Source organism: Plutella xylostella, chromosome 9 (genome assembly GCF_932276165.1).
Source record: "Plutella xylostella chromosome 9, ilPluXylo3.1, whole genome shotgun sequence".
Lineage (NCBI taxonomy): Eukaryota > Metazoa > Arthropoda > Insecta > Lepidoptera > Plutellidae > Plutella > Plutella xylostella.
This window is the reverse complement of record NC_063989.1, coordinates 4,077,649-4,101,441: the sequence shown is the minus strand read 5'-3', so window position 1 is coordinate 4,101,441 and position 23,793 is coordinate 4,077,649. Positions and strand designations below refer to the sequence as shown.

The following is a 23,793-nucleotide window of genomic DNA, read 5'->3' as shown; positions in this document are numbered from 1 at the left end:
TTATTAAATGCGCAATTAAAACAAACGCTATGAGTTCAAACTCTGTCTACTTTATACATTTATTAGATATTAACATTATTATTATGTATACAGTGTGATTGAGTACATAATTAGCTCAGTGATGGCTACCAAATATGTATAAAGTAAGTAAATATATACATACATAGTTGGTATCAATATCATCGCTTCTATCGTTTTATTCTCAGAATCCATTTGGTTACGGAATAAGTGGCCTTCCAATGATATCGTATATTTTCGATTTGTCGCATAATGAAATTATTGGTATTCGAATCTATTAAAAGCATGTATAATTGTATTTGTGCCATACACAAAAAACGATCGCCAAGTCTCTTAGCGGGAAACTATATTTAACTTTTCTGACAATGCCCGAAAGTTAGTTCTAACATTTTATATTGTCGAATGCCACCTATATGGATGAACTATTTCTAGTGAAAGAGAAGTTTTTTTATATGTGTTGTTATCTACATAATTTATAATATCGAAATTTATTTCTCTACCTGCAATGACAATATTTTTTTACTAACTATCCGCCATCATTACACACAGTATTAGTTTTCGATTTGAAGACGTTTCGGCAGAACAGTTTCCAATTAATTTAAAATCTGTTTGTCTCCGTGATGGAAGGATTAGCCAGTAGTAGCGTCGCTGACTGTCTAGGGTGCACAGGGTTTATACGTCACTCCAGAAGGCTTCATTCGAGCTCCCCATTAAACCACATCACTGTAGCGACTACCATTAACCCTATCTGCTCCAACCACACAGCCCCCACAAGACCTTTACCTTGAACTCCTCGCTAAACGCGGAGAGGTCCCTCCGCAGGCGCAGCGCGAACCTCCGGCCATGAGCCTTGAAGTTAACCCTCAGCTCGGAGCCGGTGGACCGCCGGTGGCGCACGTGCTGCGCGTGCACGCCGCCCGCGTCGTAGTCCAGCTCCTCGTAGTGCTCGATGTACTCGCTGAGGCGACGGCGCGATGCTGGAAGGCATAGGAAGGGTTAGGCAGGTGGCTTCAGGTGCGTTACACATGGGAAGGGTTAGAAAGGTGGTGCTGAAGTTTGGGAGACAGGGCTGGTTGTAATATAAGGGAGGGTTCATATTGCTAGAAGGATCCCGTATAAAGATTTATAAATGTCCTCCTAGCCGAATTTCGACCACGGCGGCCAATCTCAATTGAGATCAGCCATCTACGCAGGAGTAGATTATAGTGCCCAAGTGTGTGCGCCACTACACAGGGGCACTCTCTGTTCCATCACTCTCATAGCCCAATGGGACGGATTGGATATGGCATACGCCAAATACCCATTGGTGGGAAATGCCTAGATCAGTGTTTTTCAACCTTTTTCATGATGCGACCCCGCTGGTATAAAAAAAATATTCCGCGACCCGCTTGACCCTTTGGTTTTTTTTATCATGTATCTATGTATGATGCAGTATTATTATTTATGGTCTCGAACTAAAGTACCCAGTTTTTTCGACCTTTGGCGACCCCCCTACAGAAGCTTCACGACCCTCCAAGGGGTCGCGACCCACAGGTTGAAAAACACTGGCCTAGATGTTCAAATTCCTACCTAAATCTGGTGACGCTGTAAGACACGTTACGTATGATGTGGTATCGTTGTTTGCGTAAAAACATAAATTGATGGAAAGTGAGAATAATTGCAAAAATATAGTTACGTACTACACAAGCCCGGAGGCATGGAGCAGAAGTGTAGTGACTTTGTTCTTCAAGAAAGGCAACAAAGCCCTATTGAAGAATTATAGACCCATTGCACTTCTGAGCCATGTGTACAAGCTGTTTTCGAGAGTTATTACGAATCGTCTCGAGCAAAGACTCGACGACTTCCAGCCACCCGAACAAGCCGGGTTCCGAAAAGGCTATAGTACCATAGATCACATACACACGCTTCGGCAGGTTATACAGAAGACCGAGGAGTATAATCTACCTTTATGTCTAGCGTTTGTGGACTATGAGAAAGCCTTTGATTCTATTGAGCTCTGGGCGATGCTTCAATCCCTTCAGCGGTGCCATATAGACTATCGCTATATCGAGGTGTTGAGATGTATGTACAATGCTGCCACAATGTCAGTTCGATTACACGAACATAGCACAAAACCGATCCAGTTGCAAAGGGGCGTGAGACAGGGAGATGTTATTTCTCCGAAACTGTTCACCTGTGCACTGGAAGATGTTTTTAAGCTTGTAGAGTGGAAAAGACTGGGCATTAACGTCAATGGCGAATATATCTCTCATCTACGATTTGCTGATGACATAGTTATTATGGCGGAAACGCTGGAGGAGTTAGGCGAAATGCTCACAGACCTCAATGATGCCTCTAAACAAGTTGGGCTGAAAATGAACATGGACAAGACAAAGGTCATGTCGAACGAACATGTTTCATCATCGCCCGTAACTGTAGGAGGTGTCACCATCGAAGTTGTTGATCAGTATCCCTACCTAGGACAAGTGATCCGATTAGGAAAATCCAACTTCGATAAAGAGGTAGCTCGTAGAATCCAACTCGGATGGGCAGCGTTCGGGAAATTACGACACATCTTCACTGAAAACATACCTCAGTGTCTGAAAACAAAAGTTTTCAATCAGTGCGTGTTGCCAGTGATGACTTACGGAGCCGAGACGTGGTGCTTCACCAAAGGGCTTATCCACAAGCTCAGAGTTGCTCAGCGTGCTATGGAAAGGGCTATGTTAGGCGTGTCCCTGCGAGATAGGATTCGTAATGAAGAAATCCGCAGGAGAACTAAAGTTACCGACATAGCCAAAAGGATTAGCACGCTGAAGTGGCAATGGGCTGGCCACGTAGCCCGCAGAGCCGACGACCGCTGGAGTAGAAAGGTTCTGGAGTGGAGACCCCGTGTCGGCAAACGGCGTGTCGGTCGCCCCCCAACCCGTTGGTCTGATGATCTGCGGAAGGTAGCGGGAAGCCGCTGGATGCAGATGGCGGGTGACCGTTTGGGGTGGCGATCGTTAGGAGAGGCCTATGTCCAACAGTGGACTACGGAAGGCTGAGAGAGAGAGAGAGAGAGAGTTACGTACTGAAGTTTCAATGAATGGCGATCGTGGTTTATGGTGCACAATTGGATATGGCGTCTATCTCACCTATTGATTCGGTGAGCTCATAAATGTGAAAGTTTTATCATCAAGTTTAACATTCAGCTCACAAACAAATAGTACCCACTACATACTTGATTAGATATCTCTATGATACAGTCAAATGATAATTGAACAGATAATAATATGATGTGAATCGATTATTAATTTTGGGCGATATGAGAGGATAAGACCCGATGGGAAGATGAACATTTCCAATCATAAAAATATGAAGGGAGTGAGAAATGGGAATGGAAATGAGCAGGCAGCGATCGGGTATTTTTTTATTTAAGTAGGCCAATTCCAGCCGTACTAAATCTTAATTCAGACACGCCTCACCGCACTCAGTTCTTTTCGAATGCCTCTACAGGCTAGGTATAATGCGATATGCCATTAATTCCCTGATTTCCTCTACGCTGAGTAATGGCTGTTGTTGTGGGAAATAAAAACTATCTTTAACTATATTATATATTAAGATGTAATAATAATAATTGCTGAGTATATAACCTCTGACTCGAAGCGACGCGACCTCTGAGCGAAACACAAAGCAAATCACAGCTTCTAATTAAAGAGATGTAGTTAATGTACAATGACTACTTAAAACAATCTTAGTGATCTCATCATACAGCTTCTAAGTTAACATGTAGTCTGCTAACAGAATACCAAATTCAAGTAATTCCCAACACTAATACAATCAATTAAGACAATTAGTAGTAGAAGCCTAAATGTCGGACGCCTCACGGGGGTTATTTTTACTTCGGATTTGGAAGGCTCCAGCCAGCCCGGACGTGCAAAAACACTGCTAGAAGCAATTAAGGCACCAACTTTGCGGATTCGTGATTTATGCTTCCGAAGCACTCCGCTGTTCAAATTTGTTTTTTGCCTATCACTAGGTACGTTTTCACGAGTTTCAGGCTGTAAATTGTCACAGACTTCAGTAATGAATGACAATATCTGCTGCCACGGGTCTTGATGTATGGCCCGGCTACCGATATAAAGGGCACTGTCAAAAATGCTTGAATATGATCTCGCATCATAATTCAGTATGGCATTACAGCATGGAGCATACGTGGATATCTCGGTGAGGGATACGAGGCACGTTCCACGAGCTAGGCCAAATAAATAGCCCATATATTCTCGTTAGCCTTCGGAAAATGCAATGTATGAAGAGATAGTGTGGATACTAGAAATAGGTGGGGAGATTAACCGCTTTCCAGACTGTAGCGGATAAAACTTGCCATGAAAATGCTTGAATTTTCCTTTAAACTCTAGTGTTTTATTATTATAAGTGGATGTTTTAGGTCGGGCGATACATAATTATACGTAGTGACGTGGAAAAGTTTGATTACGGTAAGTACACAGTAAAATATGTACCTATTAGACATTTTCAAAACGATGTCCTCTTTTTTATAGGTAATAACTGTAAAATGTTCTATAATTTTTTCAAAATGTTGTACTAACAGGTATAAAAATTATAACGTAAGTACTACGAGAATAAAAATGATCTGTTTTAATCCATACACCTGGTTTTAAAAGGAAAAATAAAACCGTGCATGCACACGAGAGAACCAGTTTCATTAAGTGCACCTAGAATCTAGATTTCTAAGTATTATTCACGTGGTAATGGAGAATGATTCAACTTCATAAACATTCTGCCACACCTGCTACCGGTATAATGCCGGCTGTGGGGAGAAAAATGAACTGTTATCAACTGCCCAGATTATAGCCTACGAACCTTAGGAACGGAAGTGGAATTGGGTAACTTAAATCACTTTGTTCAAAAGCATTTGAGGATTAACTAATCTAACATACACTAGGCTTTCTTGCAAGCTTTTGTAGTTGCGTAGGTTTAGGAGTGTTAGCAAATAAATCATTATCCATTAAACGAAATACAATAGAAAGATTTATAGTCATCAATCACTGACTCGAGAAAGTAAAAGAACATAAGCATAAAATTCAAGACTCCACCGCAGTTGTAGGTACTCGTATAAAAAATGTAACCCGATGAAACGCAAATACGCAAGATAAATTAAACGGTACGGTAACTGTATTTATCGGTATCAATTCTCGACCGCTATCAAATCCAACTGATACTGCGCAATATAATGGATCATTATGGGGTATCCTTTTCAACACTTATAGCGGTAGCACATTCCATATAACAGATAGGTAGTCATGATTGGTCATTGTTAGTGTCTCTGGTGTCATTTTCGGTGAAAATATTAGCAAATGCTTGTTTATTTGTTCACAGAATTGCGCGGTGATGCTTTCGGCGGGCCAAGTTTTTAGGTCAATGGGGCGAGGGACGCGGGGGGTATCTCCTGCCGGGAAACAAATGTAATCACAATGTCAGGTTAATGCCGGGACGAGAAAGAATACAGAAGCAACTTAGGCTTTACATAAATTACCACGGCTTTAGAGTGCTTACTGCAGAATAGAAATAGATTTCTAAAACAGTTCTTAATCTTGTTACCAAGGTGTAGAAGATTACGCGTTCATTACAGTAGATATAAATTATGTAATTATTCAAATAATTAAGAACGAACGGGCGAACATTTAGGCCAGTAATTATGCATTAATTTTGATAGGTCAGTTACATGGCGCCATAAAACACGCGAACTTGAGCTTTCGTAAGTCGTATATTCAAGTCAACCATTTTCCCTTTGATGAAAATTCAGTAGGTAGTGAATAAGTATCCTCTAATTTAGAATCATGTTTATATTTTTCCGAGAAGTTCCCCTTGACGGTAAAAGTTTTATGATGTACCTTATAGAAGGTGGAGTAAAACTTGGGTTGCGATAAACTTCAGTTTGTTCCAATACTCTTCCTCACGTAGTTAATGGCGTGTTGCATGTAGCTCATTACTAACTTATCAACAACAACGTGTTTTGAAATGTGTACCCAAGATGGCTTTCAGAAGAAATTCTTGTCAAAGAAGCAACCGGACAAGTTGGACAGGCTATTTCTCTTTTGTCCATTTATGAAGTGAAACTTATTAGTGTTCCTGTCTATTCCGTTTACAGGACAACCTTTCTATCTGCACACAATAATATACGACGTGTACTCTACTCGATCGAATGTTCTCGAACTAGATGTAACTGGAAGTGCGAGCGGGTCACATTGAATAAGCGCAAGCCCTATTTATATGCAGATGCGAGGTATCCCATCTGAGATATATTTGCGAAGGTAGTTTATTGTGTTGTTGAAATGTTTAGCGAGACACAACTAACGCAATATTCCACTCCCGACAGTGTCTTGTATCCCCTCCGGTACAACGCTAAGCTAAAACACCCTTCACTACTATAAACCAATATCCTTGCAAAACAAAGACCATAAAATATAGTCCACTGAGTTAAATGAATACAACAGTGTATCTGTGTCGTAATGTTAGCGGACGATTGATAGATCCGCAGTTAGTTGGGTATGAATGTTGCATATCGATCTGTCGTCAGCGGGGGATTGTGCACAGGATTCTCCAACGGATTTATGGATTACCGGTCGTCCCTCCCACGGGATTGGAAACTTTGCTGCTGCTTTGTTGTTTTAAGCTTGTTCGCACACAGCTTAGCGTGATTTGGAACCGCCTTCTATTGTAAATACTAAGTTGTTGGCGCAATAAAAACACAATATGTAATGTTCAGCGGCACAGCTTCGCTATAGGTACATATTGTTATAGCTGAGCACGTTTAATTCAATAGTGTGCGTTTTATGAAAGGAACACAAGCTCATTGAGTCGTTTTATGATGCGGCCCCGTATCCCCACACGTGAAGTGTCCCTGCAGATATGGGGCGTTATAAATAGTTTATAGCAGCCAATTATCCGCCGCAAGTGGGGTGGCGTACTCGGTGATAGCACCCCGCCCGGGAGCTACCCGGCTCATTGCCGTGCTATACACATACACCACACATTAAGCTCACGTATGTATCGGGTTTAAAATTCAAATTGAGTTGTAGTTTTCAGCGATCAAAACACGGTCAAGAGCGGCCCGGCCTCGCGTGCCAAGGCCCGCTTTAATGCCTCATTTTTGTGTTCTCGGTTCACTGGTTGAGGAAATAACTAAGAGGATGCAGAAAAAGTGTGTCATCGTATTAGCACGAATATGAAGACCCTGATCGGTGTTACTGACCCTATTGAGTGTGCAAGTTTATTGTTGATGAATAAGAGCAGGGCTTTACGATTATTAATATTATAATATGGAGCTGCAAATGAGTATGCGATGTAATTATGTGGCATCCAACGACGTGTGTTCAGGAGGAGCGGAAGTACCAGACTAATTAATAACACTCTCAAGGTAGCGACAATTTAATTACAACTTTTCTCTTTCGATCTTCTTTTGATAGATCTTAAGTAAAGTGCTGCGCGTACTTTTCCCTTATATTTGTCTTTCAAACCCATTTCTGTAAGTTTTGTGTTCGAACTTACAGGAATGAAACTAAGTCTGTTTTCTTATTTTATTCCAGCTAAATACATACATTAAGATATTTTAATTTAGCCAGCCAGATACATATTGTGAAAATCAGACTTGCACTTGGTACATATATTTGATTTAACATCATAATATTATGCTGCTGTACCGTCTTGGTTATTCAGAATGTGAAATTGTTATCTTTTCTTAGGAGTCCTCTCTCTCTACGAAATAAACCTATTAAGATTATGCAAATATTACAACCATACACAGTGAGCATGCTGATAGCTTAAGATGTCACACTATATTAAATATTCAAAATGTATTCATTTGCTACCGTTTGCCACCGCAAATGAAATGCCTTGCTATGCTAATGATGATGTACGAGTATGGAGTTCTAAAGGTATTCTTTGGAGACACAATTCCACCACCGTCCGTCTTCCTGGATATTGTAATGTCAGATTGGTGCAAAGTAGAGGTCGCCGTGAGGCAGCAGAACTGCAGTACGAATGGCGACGTGACTGGTTTCTATGTGTTTATATCCGATTCATGTGGCAGCCAGCGACAACTCGCTCGATGACACGTCCACATGACGGCTGCAGCCTCATGTCGCCCGCTACCAATTCGCACCATTCAAAAAGTTACACAGTCGCCAGTAATAGCATTGATCTAGGAGTCTTCAAAGACATTTCCGAGCGACACACTTGCTCTAAGACGTGCACATTACTTGGAGGGCGTCGTCGCAAGAAGCCGGCGGCGGCATGTGTCGCTAATTGCCGTCGCGAGTGCAGCTCAGCTCGTATCCACCCATTATCCTTGTACCAAACTGTTTTTGTGCGACAGATTGCCTTTATTTCATAACCGCTGAAGGGAAACTTGTCGTGTGTTACCTGCTTTGATTTAATTTGTATCATAATTATTTATGTATACAGAGATGGTGGGATTCGATGTTTGGGTTATTAAGGTTTGTGTTATTAATTAAATACATTATCTTAGCTCAGTGCCTTGCATGTTAAAATATGTTTCAGTAAACATTTAAATTTATTATATTTTATGGAATCAATCGATCTTTAAACATGCCAATCATTCTTAACAAACAAAGAGATCCTCTTAAAGAGTACATGTATCACTTTTTAAAAAGGAAAATGATGAATCTGTAGTTGTTCTCACAGGAAATGCTCAAGCACCTCCATCTAGCCGCCCGTGCTCACTGCGCTCTAGTGACCCAATTATTCTTACAAGCTCAGCAAGATAAAAATATTCCTCTGTCACCAACCAGTATTTCCAACATAGAAACATAGGATAGGAGGTGGTATAAATAATTATCTATATATGTACCTTTTCAGTATTAGAACTAGCGTATTAAGTATATCATTTAAGTAAATATTTTGGAGAACGAAAACCCTGGAATTATACTTGCTATCCTTGGAATTGTATGTATATACACGTGCGAATCAAACTTAGACATATTCTACGTAGGCTAGACTGTTATGACGACGACAGTAACTGGAAATGTATGCAATATCGCCGGTCCAAGGGTGGGTACATCTACGAGCGTACGTATAGTAGCACAGCTTAGAGAGTTGAGTGGAACTAATGGGCCATTGGCTGGGATGTTTGCGATGCGGACTGTACCAGCCCGATACCGCTGGGCCACTAATTCAGTATTCATCGGAGTGAACGCTAAAGACCAATTTCCTGAGAAGATCGTCAGAATCAATCTGGTGCCAAATGACAGCTATTTCCGTGAGTATATTTTTATTTAGTTCCAGTTTGGAGATGCTGGAGGTATCTATTGTGATGGGAGATGAGAAATGGAGGAGCATCCATTTCCTGTCAGCGGCGGACAAAGCGGCCGGTCGGCGGCGAGACAATGCCGCTGCGCTGTTGCAGCTCGGTGTATAGTCCTCGTCTGTGCCACTGATGCCACTGTTACTCGACTATTGACGTCTAGTTGGGTAAACGAAAACTTTTTGAAACGAAATTCGTAACAAAGTAAAATGGCTTTTATTTTTTTTATCAAAGTCCTAAATCCAAGTTACGAGGTTATATTTATTAAATAACACTTTGTTTACAAAGGGCATATTATTTATTATTCTTAAATAAATAAAAAATATGGTGTTCGTTGGAAATAACGTTTATCCAAGAATGTATGTTTACATTATAGAAGTATAGTACCTGAACCTACTTCATTTAGTACTTCATTCCATAAAATATGTTTGTTATCTTTATTTTATTGAGGACGCTGAATCACATAAACCTCGAAATAAACTATGACCATAAACGTTTATCTATTCATATTTTAACGCAATCGTAAATAGCTACTTTATCTAGCAAGTAAAATTATTTCCGTTTTACTATTTATCTGCTGAGAATTATATTAAATGCAACAATTATTATTGTCGGTGGCAGAAAAAGTAACCATTTTAGCTGAAGCATTGTTAGAGGGGCTTAAATCCACGCAAATGTTGTTTACATTAACTGGGCGGCTACACGCGCCCGCCGCCCGCCCGCCCCGCGTCGGGTCGACGACCGCGCCCTACGAATGCACTCACAATTTATACTAACTTTATCTCACTTTTATTAAATTCTCGCAAACGAATCGAAACCGCGCGCATAAGCAACGTACAATTAAACTGGACAACTTAGCAACCGGTTGCTAGTGGATAAATGTTTAGAAGCAGCAATCATAATACTGTTTGTATTTATGTAAATTGAATTGGCAATTTACAGTCCTACACTTCGAATAGAATAAGTAATTATGGCAGCTAAGAAGATCTGAAGAAAATTGCTTTGTGTAATCGCTTTCATAGATTCAATTTGTTGGAGGGGTAAGAAGAATTACACGAGGCCAATATTATCTTGTATTGATTTCTTGTTTGGAGATTCAAATGCGACGTAACACCGAGATTAATGCTCCTAGACGCAGACGCGAATGCCGTGATTCTTGGAATTATTATTGCCCGCACCGGGAAGGTTGCGCACTGCGAGAAAGTCTCTTTTCTTTTAACTTGCTACGGAATAGCTGTTTCAAGGGATTTAGTGCACTTAGTAGTGTTGTAATTATTTAACAGCAAAGCAAGCTTTGTTTCGAACAGAGCTGCTGTAGAAATAAGGTCTTTTGTTAGGAGTCTGACCTGTAAATGTAACATGCAGCTAGAAAACTATCGGAAATACACAGCTTTATCTTGTAGCAGTTTTCAACGTAGTAGACGGGACTCGAACAGCTTATCTGGCGAAAAAGAGATGAAACGAAGCATCATAATGGCACCATTAACATGTAGAGTGCCCAGACGTCTGGCGTGGCGTTCGAATCTCAGGTAAACGAGCGGAATGCTCCAGCTTTTATGTGATTTCATCGGTTTGTTTAGCACTGAATGTTACATAAATCACCGTAGAGATAGAGATTATAAAAATGTAGAGCAGCTACTCAGGTTGCAAATGCGAATGCTTACGACCGAACTGTATAATGCTGAGCTTACTTTAATTTCAGTCTCTATAAGAAAAATACCTAGTATTTTAGTTACAACCATTTGTTTACAAAGCGATAAATATAGAACTATACAAGACACTGAGGCGTCTGCCACTGCTCATAGAACATTTTCCCACTGACTCCTAGCAAATCTACATACAAAGTAAGTAACTCTGAGTATAATGAGAGGATGATTGTAAATGGATGTTTAATTGATTGATGATCGTCGTCGGGAGCAGGCTAGACGTATCAATGGCGCGTCACGGCAGTCTGTTCGTTGACCGGGACCGTCTGTGTCTGGCCACAGGCGTCTCCTCTGCCATGTATTTTACGTGCTTCGGATATTACTTGCCGTACTTAACTCCCATGTCTTAAGAGTCAAATTGGCATAGTAATGTTACGCTTTTTATGGGCGTAACTAAGTAATTACGTTGCTAGGTGTGTATCAAATGCTTAGACAAAGAGAAGCTGATTTGTGAGGTCGGGTTGTGAATTCATAAGTCGGCTTCAGAAATTTCATCATCACATTTTCTCTGAATATTAATTTAACACATAGGCAGCTTTTGATTCCGTATATTATACGGTTAGTAAATTAAAAGTTAGTAAAAAATGTCGTAGCACTTGCGTCACATAATAGGTATTAAGTTTAAGTAATGCAGAGGAACCATTAAACTCTAAGAAAGGAAGAGAGACTTAGCTAAATGGGCACTTATTGCAAACATGAAACAAACTTTACAATAGCAGTTACCATCTTAACTGCCCAGTTTTGTTATATGTTAACTGTTGGGCAGTAAAATGTTGAATGAATGCTCGGAATATGGCTATCGATCCCGCTAACTAAGTGCTCGATTAACGAGGTACATAATATACGTTGTGCACTTTTACCAGAGTTCCGAATCTACAGAAAGACGTACTTGTGTAAATTTTGTCTTTCATTAAATATTTTAGCCCATATCTTGCTATTCGCAGTCATGTTAAAATGAAATAGCTGCTTTATATTTCTGAAAAACCAAGAAATACGTCCTTCACAACAGAGAATTAATAAATGGTCAGCTGTGGAACACGTAATGTTTCGATACTTCAGTATTTGATTTTAGCCTGTTATTTTAGGAGAACGTTGCTATTTTTGAAACTGTAAAAAACTATGCATAACATAGTTATGACTCAGTTTTGCTTAGCAGTTAGCATTTGGTGTAAAAAGTGTGTAAGTATATCTATATTTAACTACATTCGACAATGACATTACCCTGCCAACCAAAATACGGGCGTTTGAATGGGAATACATTTGCATGTACATATTAATAATGAAATATCATTCATAGTATAATTTGTATTAACTCAGTGTAATTAATAGTATTGTACTTGTACTTTATGAACATTAATTACACGGTGGGTATCTCGAATCGTGATGTTTATTAAAAATATGAATATGATACATACAGTCCAACTATGAAGTCGTGAAAACGGAAGTGGATCCTAACTAATTGTTTAAGATCGTATTTAATCGGTCTGTTATATTGATTAAAGGACAAATCCGTAAAAATCCATAGACAATCGGTATTTTATTTTTAAAGTAAGTAAATAACTGATGATCATAAAAAGTCTTAGCAAAATCGCACTTTTTGATGTCAGGACTTTATAGTTTGACTGTAAAATAACTTAAATAACGTAAATAATATTTTTATATTTATAATACTTTTATTCCACAACAAACAAAATAATAATGAGTGTAGATAAGTAAGGGTGTAAGAATTTTACAAAGTTAAGGTCGGTACCTATAATGCCTCTTCCTATCCTTTATGGGAGTATACATATTGTACAGAACATCAGTATGGTTAAAATCACCGAGAGGTTTAAAACTGTATTTTTGACCACGCAACAAATTATTTATTAGTCAAGTAAGTACGCAGAGTTAAAACAATAGACTACACATTTCAATTCCACCATTCACGCGATGTCGCTCGCCATCTCCACAGTCCACCTAACCTACTTATATAAATTGACTAAATGTACAGTGTCGCCAATTGTTCAAAGTGTCTTTGCAAGATAGCTAGCTAAAGTCAGGAGTCAACGGACTGAGTCGAGAACCTAGACTAGTGCCATCTCACTAACAAAGTGTAGCATTACTTTATCATAACTATTATTGCTAATAATAGTTGATAGGTGTTGAGCTAGAATAAGTTGACATGAAATCTCGTACGAGTAAGTGATGAATTGGTGATTGAATGGAGAACTGCAACCTTGACTAGATGGAAACAGACTGGACTGAACCGCTGTGCATAAAATCCATTCACTACAGAAGGGAAAACTAATTACGATATTGAAGGTTGTCAAATCATTTGTGATTAGTTGAAAAAACTAAGATTACATACAAAGATAGACAGAATATTCTTAAGGCTCCACTAGCGAGCACCGTACCGCAACTGTAAGTGCTACACGTTAAAGTTTACAACATTCCGACCATATTCATAGTGATTACTGCCATTTGTGAAGCCAACAAAGTATTTAAAAATCCTCGAGGAATGTAGTTGAGGATCTATCAAAAAGATATCAGATGAGATTTATCTGTCTGTCCTTACTACGTATAAATAATGAAGTTGAAGAAAAATATATAATAAACTTCCGTTTCCGCACAAAAATCTTTATAGCTTTGTCTAGGGGTGGTAAAACTGTTAAACTACGGATACATGGTGTAAGATACACGTATAGTTAGTGCCCTGAGTCAGCCACGTCACGCTCGGCCGAGCGTAGCCGCCTCCAAGGCTGTACACGACGTTAGTTAGACTCACTAGTTGCTCGAATCTCGCCCTCATTTTTTATTTCATAACCATAGATTAGACAACAATGGCCAGTGACAACATCAGAAGAGTTTTTAATATAGTCAGGGAGCGTGTAATTTTTTTTATTGATTTATTATATGCTAATGGTTGGTTTAATTAATTTTGGTAAATATCAATTATGTAAGGATTTACGGCAGAAAGACTACGGCATAATGTCACCTTTTTTGTTACGGTCTAACTGCCAGTTTCATATCATTGTCATTGTTAGTTCAACTGTCACTTCGTGTTTTTTTTGTTTATTTATACAAGGCCGTGCCATTGCTAAAATTCATCAGAATTCCGGGCCAGCTTTCAAGTTCAGTAGGTACAAAAGGGGCCAGTATGTTTTTGTTGTTTATTCAGAGTCTGAGCTGCGGGTGTCAGTGTCCCCTTTGTTCAGGTGGCTGTAATGTTTGTTTTATAACCCGTGATGCAGGGAGAGGAAATATGTCTGAAATTCTGAATCCTTTTGCGGTATCTCTATGTAGACACATAAAATCTAGGGGTTAGATAAAAAAATATGCTTATGCTAAAGATAGCTAATGAAATGTAATTATTACTTTATCTTCTTTTATTTACAACCGCTATCTTCTTTATAGGTGCCCGTATGAGTAAAAATCGTTTCAGCACGTTTCACGTCACAGCCGGGAACGTTAACCTTATCTATGCAATTTCATTGGCTACAAAGTCCCGCTCCTGTCTGGATGTATGTAAGGCATGGCACAACATTGTAATTTAATGTGCCAGCAGACGGTGCAGTCGTTTGTTCGCAGCGACGTAAAATGACTCTTGGAATACCCATATGCCGCTGCTTTATCGCATCTGACTAAATGTTTTGATTTCAAATACCCCATTTCATCCCCTCCATTAGATATTCATACAATGTATCTAATGTAAAACAAAGAACGAGATTTTCAGGACAGTCGATTAATATTAATGGGTTCATTGCTACTCTCGACTTGACGACAGGTTTGCAACGAAGATAATTACATAATTAAGGAATTTATGTGTTAATACTTTACACAAATAGCTGTTTATTAAAGCTTGCACTGAGATTGTGAGAAAGTAAACTGTGAGACGAGACATTGTGTCACGCGACTGTACTGATATATATATGCTCGATGTAACAATGACAGTGGCTGACGTCGTCTTCGTAATACGTTTTTTATATCATATTGAAGCGTAATATTGCGCAGCTGGTGTAGTCTCCACAATTTGCATTATAGTGGATGATCCGAGCAATGAGTGCATGCAAGCTTACATTTAATTTGCAAACTGTCAAATTGAACCCGGCTAATAAATTAGAGCTGTCTCGTTAAACAATGGAAGACAGCATTAACACGGGTCCGTTTAGCAGATTAACTTACAACCGAGAGGTGAACGAACCGATACTAGTCCGAGCACATCTTGATTACTGCTTTGTTTATCTACAGGGTGTTGCAAAATTGGTATACCAAGCCGAAAAGGGTCCACACAACTCGTTCTGGAAAACCTATTTCCGATGTCAGATTTGGGCGCACGAATAAAAAAAATGCCCATACAAAATTTAATCAATATTTTATTCATTACTTTTTTGGCAACCCTAATGTTTTTTATGTTAGCCCTGGTACCCCACTTCCGTATAACTACATGTACATACATCACATGCCACGCGAGCACCTTATGACCCTAGTACCCCACTTTTGTATAAGTATTAGATATAGCACACACCGCGCGCCGCATGACCTCCTGGCTGGCGGACACGGCCCGTCCCTAGTACATTTTTTACGGTTTTGCATCTTTACCAACCTAACTAGTTAATTAAAGTACTGATTAAAAAATTAGGACAGGTATTAATATTAAACATTTAACATACCTCTCCAATCCAAAAGTAGGTAACAGCAATATCCTCCGGTATTGCACTGACACAATAACGACGACACATTGTTTTTGTCATTCACTGCTATCACTTACACTTAATTCCTTGGTAGGTAGGTATTAAAACGATCTTTTAGCGAAATAATAACTTAGCACAATTTCACTTTTTCACTGCTCGCTATCAAAAAAGTTCGATGACGCAACCACACGAAATTTAGAATAGAATAGAATACTACTTTATTGACTTAAAAACAATTAACACAAAAGTTCATTATTATTCACCGTAGGAACCTCACGCGCCGAACTCATAGAAAGGGTTCAATGTGTCGACCTTGTTGCTGGATACACAGCCTGGTGCGTCGGCGCACAGAATCCACCGCGCGACGGATCATGGGCGGGTCGATGCCGGCAAAAGCATCGACTATCCGCTGCCGCATTTGCTCTTCTGTGCCACACTCGACTGCGTAAACAGTGGTCTTCACATGACCCCACAAAAAAAAGTCCAGCGGCGTGAGGTCCGGTGAGCGCGGTGGCCACGGGATCACGCCCCCACGCCCTATCCACTGTGGGAATCTGGCGGCTAAATAATTGCGCACTTGTACCGCGAAGTGTGCGGGGGCGCCGTCGTGCTGAAAAACCACGCGATGGTATGCCGCCACCGGCAGGTCCTCCAGTAGCTCCTCCAGCTGGCCTCGGAGGAACCCCAAATAATTGGCCCCGTTCAGCGCGTGCGGCAAAAACACTGGCCCGATGAGGTGGTCGCCGATGATACCGGCCCACACATTTATGCGCCACCGATGCTGAAACCGAGTTTCACGGAATGCCCTCGGATTGGCGTGGCTCCAAACATGTTCATTGTGGGTATTAAACACACCCATTCTCGTGAAACTGGCCTCATCGGTCCACAGAATGTTGTGAGCCAGTCCAGGGTCGGCAGCAATTTGGTCACGGTACCACTCGCAGAAAACGAGACGCGGAGCGAAGTCCCTGACCGTCAGCTCCTGCGTCTTGCGAAGGTGGTACGGATGCTGGCCGTCCCGGTTCAGCGTGCGCCACACGGTCCAGTGGTCAACGCCAAGTACAGCGGCGGCGCGGCGGGTGCTCCGGGTGGGGTCCTCGGCGAAGTGCTGGAGGATGTGTTCGTCGATGACTCCGTGCCGGTCGGCGACGGGCCTCCCTCCTGGGTTCCGCTCGCGGACCGAGCCAGTCGTGTGCAGGCGGTTCACCAGGCGACGGAAGCAGGGGTACGAGGGCAGGCGCCTCGGTGCTGGCACATCCACATATCGGTCCCTGTACATCTCACGGGCTGCCCAAAGGTTTCCCCGACACTCCCCCACACACATCACCATGTCGTAGTATTCAGCGTTCGTGTATTCAGCCATTGCGCGACAACTTAAAAAAACACTAACGACTCGCGATGCACTTTGCAAATGAAGATTTTCTTTACACTAGTAAACTTTTTCCCGCCAAATTGAACAATTCTCTTATTGGATATTATGCAAAAGCTATTTGTCTCTTTTTGCCACAGTGATTAGGCAATGTAAAAACAATAGCATCTATCTTTGTTACGCATAGACAGCCTAAAAGTAAGTAAGTTCGCTATTGGCCAAAGGGTCATAAAATAACCATAACACAACTCTTTCTCTTTCTATCTTATGGGATACCAGAATAAAATATGAAATCCCCTGAAAACAGCCTTGGCTTGGTTGATTGATTTATGAGCATGTAATACATACGTCCTACGCATCCGCATTGACCAGTGTTTTGTAACTCACAGAAAATCTAACTAACTAATCTAAGTTGCTCAGGTAACTTCAGGAGTACCTACCTACTATTCATAGGATGAATTTCGTTATTCTTACAACCTACTAGAAGAAATACCTAGCAAACATCAAAAAAATCTGAGGCGGGCGGGCGGCGCGGCATTTTGTCAAACGCGGCGGGCGGCGATGTCCGCAAAGCCTTTGCCGATACCGCACCGCGCGATTGTAGGTAAAACCAATACCCGTATTACATTTGAATAAGGTTAGTTTTTGTCTGTTTCAGATGTTTTATTCATTTGACGAAACGCTCTCGGTTTAAAGTACAGATAGGTAGCATGATATTTCATAATTTCATTATTCATCAAGTAGATAAGGTGAAGTCGGCTAATGCGGAAAATCGGGTAAGTAATTCCGATTTCATTTAAACACAGCCATAAGGTACAGGTGGGTTATTCCGAATTTCGGGAAATTCCGATTTTTGCAGATTTCTTCTAAACGCAGCCATACTTTGAACCGTGGAACCATTCACCTTGATGGCAACTTAATCTTCTACTGCGCTTGGGTTGACTCAGGGCGCTAGGACCGAGCATCTTCATCATCATCAGCCAATAATCATACACTGCTGGACATAGGCCTAGACCGAGTGTTGTGGCCCAAGGAGCGCCACAACACTCGGTCCTCGGCCTTCCTCATCCAACCACTACCCGCCACCCGCCTAAGGTCGTCAGTCCAGCGGGCAGGAGGGCGTCCCACGCTGCGTTTGCCTGTTCGTGGTCTCCACTCGAGAACTCGTCTACCCCAACGGTTATCGGTTCTTCGGCAGATATGACCAGCCCACTGCCACTTCAGCTTGCATATTTTGACAGCTATGTCGGTAACCTTAGTCCTCTGACGGATAACCTCATTTCTGATACGATCCATCAGAGAAACCCCAAGCATAGCTCTCTCCATAGCACGCTGAGCGACTTTAAATCGGTGGACCAGTCCTACCGTCAGTGTCCACGTCTCTGCACCATACGTCATCACTGGTAGGACCGAGCGTGAGTGCTAAAACGTAAAATTTGTAAAAAAGTACAAATTTCCGCAGATTTGAATTTTCGGAATTTTCCGCACATTGGTAATTAAGAATTCAGATAATTAATTTAACTGATTGTTTCTTCATCCAAAAGATTGTCGTATTTGTTCACTATGTTCGGAATTTAAAAAACCTAGCTCATTTTTTTCTGAATTTCCCGGAATTAAACGACAAGGGTAATTCCGAATGTTAGAACATTTTAATATGAATAAATGTAAGTGCTTCTTGTAAGTGCTTCTGGGCAGTTGTAGGCAATATTTTTAAATTTAGTTTTTGCGAGGTTATCGCTGATCGAAAAATACATATGGTCCTTTGGCTTAAATAACCTAAAACTCATTTAAAATCTCATTCGGAATAACCCGCACTCATTCGGAATTACCCTCGTGCAAAGAAAAAAAATATGAGCTTTTGAAACTAAAATATTCACGTATTCCGTGGGTATTTAGATAAGTATGTTAAGCGGTGTTTTAGGTAGTATATTAAAGTATGTGATTGGATACAGCATGTTTAAGTACTGCAGACGGGATGTCCACTTTCAACATTTCTGCGGCTATCAGATCGGAACTGGGACCTTTTCATGCCATGGATATCTGTAACTGAGAGTGGGTCCGTACTGTACTTATGGCCAGCTTATCCGGATGTGTGTTTGTGAGATATTTATCGTCAGTGGTTGTTAGCAAAGGCTATAGCGTTTGAGAAAACCTCCCGATAAACCTGACACCAGCGCAAAAAAAGGCCTTCTGCTGAAAAAATAAATGTTTATGAAAAATACTTATTGAATAACACCCAGATAACAAAGATCAAAATGACACAGTCATACTTTAAATATGACAGCTAAATAATGTGGTTATAATTCAAAATAAAAAGTTCAGGTACAAATCTTTTACTAGCCAGGTGAAGCTGGGTTATTCCGAAAGGTTTTTGGTCGAGTTCGGTACAATCGTATTTTGTCACATTATCAGAAAAGGTCAAGGTTAGGTAAGGTAAATTTTGAGCTTAAAAAGTTGATATTTTTTTTCATTGCACGAGGGTAATTCCGAATGGATGCGGGCAATTCCGATTACATCTAAAAATTAGTTTTGAGTAGTTCATTTAAGCTAAAGGTGCATATGTATTTTTCTATCAACTTTAACCTCGAAAAACATATTTCGCAATATTGCCTAGAACTGCCAAATTCATTATTATAACCCGATCCACAGAATTTCATAGTTAAATGTTTCATCATTCGAAATTACCCTAGTCGGCTAATTCCGGAAAAAAATTAGCTTACAACGTAGTGAAGAAAACGACAGTATTTTTGATGAAAAAACAATAAGTTTACCGATAACGTGCCGGTAATTCCGGAAATCAAAAATGCGGGAATTTGCATTTTTTATTCATTTTACGATTTAACACGTACGCTGACGAAGTTGCGACCAAGGTGAATGGTTCCACGGTTCAAAGTATGGTTGCGTTTGGTAGAAATCGGCAACAATCGTAATTACCCGATTTTCGGCATTGGCCGACTTCACCTTAAATAATTGGATTCATCATCATCATCATCATCATCACCTATAATAATACACTGCTGGACGTAGGCCTCTCCCGAGGAGCGCCACAACACTCGGTCCTCGCCCTTCCTCATCCAGTCACTACCGGCTACCCTCCTAAACTCCTAAGGTTGTTATCACAAAATTCATATGAAGGGTAGGGAATCTCGTTTTTAGTAAGCAGGTAAGTCACTTCTTGTAGGTACGAGTCTGAGGGAATTTTATCTCCTTAATCCTTGATTCCTAAAAACAGTTTATTAAGTAAGTACTTACTTAATTTTGAGTGAAGGCGCGGCGCGGCGGCGGCGGCGGCGGCGGTACCGTAGCGTAGCGGCTTCACTCAAAGAAGGCGGCCGCGGCTAAGCGGCTGTACTCAAAGAGGGCTGCCGCGGTTCGTCAAAGCAGTTACAAATGCACATTTTATTGTTGATTAGGTAGGTACTTTGATTTAGTCACATCGCAGTGCTAAGCATTAGATATTTTTACCGCGAAATGTTTATGAAATGTTGTTTGTAGAGTTAGGTATAAGTATGTTGTGCGTTAAATAAATAAATTAGGTAATTAATAAAATAAATGTTGCAAGTAAGTTGGTGTCGCTTATTTACCTACCAACTACGTAATCTAAGTAGGTAATGAATGATAGTAAATGATGAATTTGATTCTAGGTAGGTAATTACATTTCGTCAGCACGCAAGCAAGTAAGAATTTCATCTCCATAATCCTTGATTCCTAAAAAGTTTATCTTTTTCCCTAATTTTAGGGAAACGAGAAACTGGGGTAAAATGGCATTGAGTGTCCATGATGTCCTAGTAACCAGAGACGAATTCAGTCAATGAAAAGGTCGGATATTGTACATTTCAGTTGAGGAAATGCACCGAGACCGAGAGAGACCGCCCGGCGGCATGCGGCATTCCTTTGAGTCCTTTGATTTTAAAATTTCGCGCCGAAAATATTGACGCGCCGCGAACCAATCACAGCGTCATTGAGGAAATGCAGATGTGTTGACAAAAGGCTTAGCTTTAAGGACGAAAATGCATGTTATTATGCTATTTCTTTCTATTTCACGCGAAGGCCATTAACAACGAATACTTTCTTCTCACTCACGCATCATATTAACACATACATAGACAATTAGACATTAAAATACTTTAAAGTAATACAAATAAAGAAGTATCTATCTCTCTTTTACTTCATAGATAAGTTATATCTTTTTTCTTTTTCTATCTTAATAATCTAGTTACTTTTACTAGGACAATCTGAGTTCATTGGTTCTCAAAGTTTTTTCAGGTAAAGTGGATACCGTTACCGTAGATACGTTGAGGTAGGTAAGTACCTACTTCTTCTCCTAAGCGTGTCGGTGAAAATAATAGAGCTGAACTAGGGTTTGTCACTGTCGTGTTGGTATTGGTTATGATTATGAAGGTAAAAGTACGTAGGTATTAATACTCATTACTCACACTATGAAAGTAAGTAGTAATTCACTCAATCGAATCGAATTCGTGAATAAAATACCTACAATAATACATTGCACATTGTTCTGTTACCTAAGCGGTGAAAGCTTATTTAGAAGCAGAGTTATCCTTAAGTAAGTACATCACCAATCAAAATATTCCCTCACGTCACTTCTATGAAACGAGCTCAATGCCTTTTTTCATGCAATTCTTTCGGTGATTATCAGTTTGAACAAGCGTCGCTACCAGGAGACCATTATGCGCTGCTCGCGCGCGAATTCTTAAAGTTGGAGAGCCATTGGTCAAAAGTAATAAATTTTTATTGGTTTTGCTATTGGTCAAAACTCTCGTCTCTCTTTTTATCTTCTTTCTATCTTTGTTTAATAATGGTTTAGATAAGATAGTGCCTATGGGATACCAGAATCAAATAAATAAATTACCTGAAACTAGCTTTGGCAAAACCCGATCGTTGGGGAGATATGATTAATTAGTAAGTAAAGTACACACACCTGCATTGACCCGTGTGTTGCGCTCGCGATTAACAGAAAATCAGTAGGTAGGTATGAATAGGAAATACGTTATTCTTCTAACTAGATCAAAGAAGTTCAGCGGCGCGGCGCAGCGCGTCGGCCGCGTCAGGCGGCTATTTCAAAGCCAAGGGCGGCGGCTTTGACAAATGCACATTTTGTTGTTATTTAGGTAGTTTGATTTAGTCACATTGCAAACTTTTAAGCATACACAAGTGTAGTGTAGACTGTGTAGTGCGTGTAGTGTGTCGCGAAATGTTTGTTGTAAAGACAGTTTTTAATTTATTTAGTACCTACTATGAAAGAAATAGGTAGATAAATTTATTGTGCGTTAAAACCAAGTGATAGTGGGTAAGTGTGATTGTGTTCTGTGTTTATCAGAATATTCGGGATGTTGGATGTCGCACGTAAGTACCTACCTAGTTACACGATTAATTTGATTCTAGTCTGTAGTAGGCAATTGTAGGTACCTATGACGTAAATTATCTTAGTTTTACATTTCCTGAACACTACATGTAAGCACTTACTTAAATGTAGCTAAGTTCAAATTCTGTTGTGAATTAGTTTTCCCTACTTTTAGGGAAAAGAGAAAATGGGGTAAAATGGCAATTATTCAAATTTTGTGCATGATGTCCTAGTAACAGAGACAGAGTTCATTGACATGTAGGTCAGTGGGTCTTGTAATCAGCTGTTTTAGGGTTGTTAGACCACTTTTTTTCTGCGTGATTTTTTGAAACTTCAATCGTCAATAACTCGAAAACGGTAAACTTTTTTGAAATTCTGATTTCAGTTTCGGGCTTAGATATAACATGCTGCACATGCTGGTTTCGGCTTGATATACCCTTTTTGCAACACCCTGTATAAAGAGAAAAGAATCCGTAAAGAAGAAAAGATCAAACGAGATGTGTTTCGGCTGTGCGCGGCCGTCCTCGGACAAAGGGGCTTTTCGAGTGGTTCTAATCCCTTATTCGGTAGAGCGTAAAGGAGTTACGGCCACTTTACTGGGATACTCCACATATAAACATTTTACGACGGCTCTTTGTGCCAGACTTGAAATAGACCGACTTGTAAAATTGAACTGATTAGTCAACTAAGTTGTGTTTAAAACTAGTACAAGGAAGTCTTAGTTGCCGGTACCGCTCTAGTTTAGCAAACGTAAACCAAAATCTCACATGAATATGGATGTGTCTATCTAAAACAAGGATAGATTTCATCGGTCAAGTTCGTTAAAAAAAAGGCTTTGGTAATCCCAAAATTTGGCAGAAGGCGGAAAGAGCGTTCACAAGCGACACGTCACGCTGGTCGTGACCTCGTTGGTTCAACGAACGCACCCGTCACACTCCGCGCCTGCCACTCCGGCGCAGCTGCAACTTGTCACGACAAAACATATTCTATCACAACCCACTAAGCACCACCGATCGCTCGCGACAGCGCTGTCTCTCGCTCCTATGCGTCACGTACGTCCAGCCAACCAGACGACGTAATTCACATCATGCAGTGCGTGATAATTACTCACAATTAGGTACATATACACGGTAATGGTATAAATAAAATATGTAAAGGTTTAATAAGCCCTGCGATTGCGGTGTCGGGCCGAGGCCGGCCGAGCGTTGCCAAAGCAAGGTTGTTTAGATGACCGACTTACCGGTGCAATGTCTGCGAGATCGCAGTACCTAAATAAATACACCTTTAAGTAATTTAGGCCACTGGACAAAGACTGGCCTCTCGCTTTGTCGATATCGTGTTTAATATATTAATATGCTGCTGTT

At 40.5% G+C, this 23,793-nt stretch overlaps 1 protein-coding gene across 3 annotated transcripts in view; it reads right to left on the bottom strand.

The window, feature by feature from the left end:
• The window catches only part of LOC105393130 (disintegrin and metalloproteinase domain-containing protein 10), a 63,979-nt gene that overhangs the window by 35,957 nt on the left and 4,229 nt on the right, over window positions 1-23,793 (bottom strand). For all 3 annotated transcript variants that reach the window (XM_048622932.1, XM_048622933.1, XM_048622934.1), the window contains exon 2: window positions 802-995. In XM_048622932.1, the coding sequence (XP_048478889.1) occupies window positions 802-995 (194 nt within the window). The remainder of the gene's footprint in view (window positions 1-801; window positions 996-23,793) is intronic.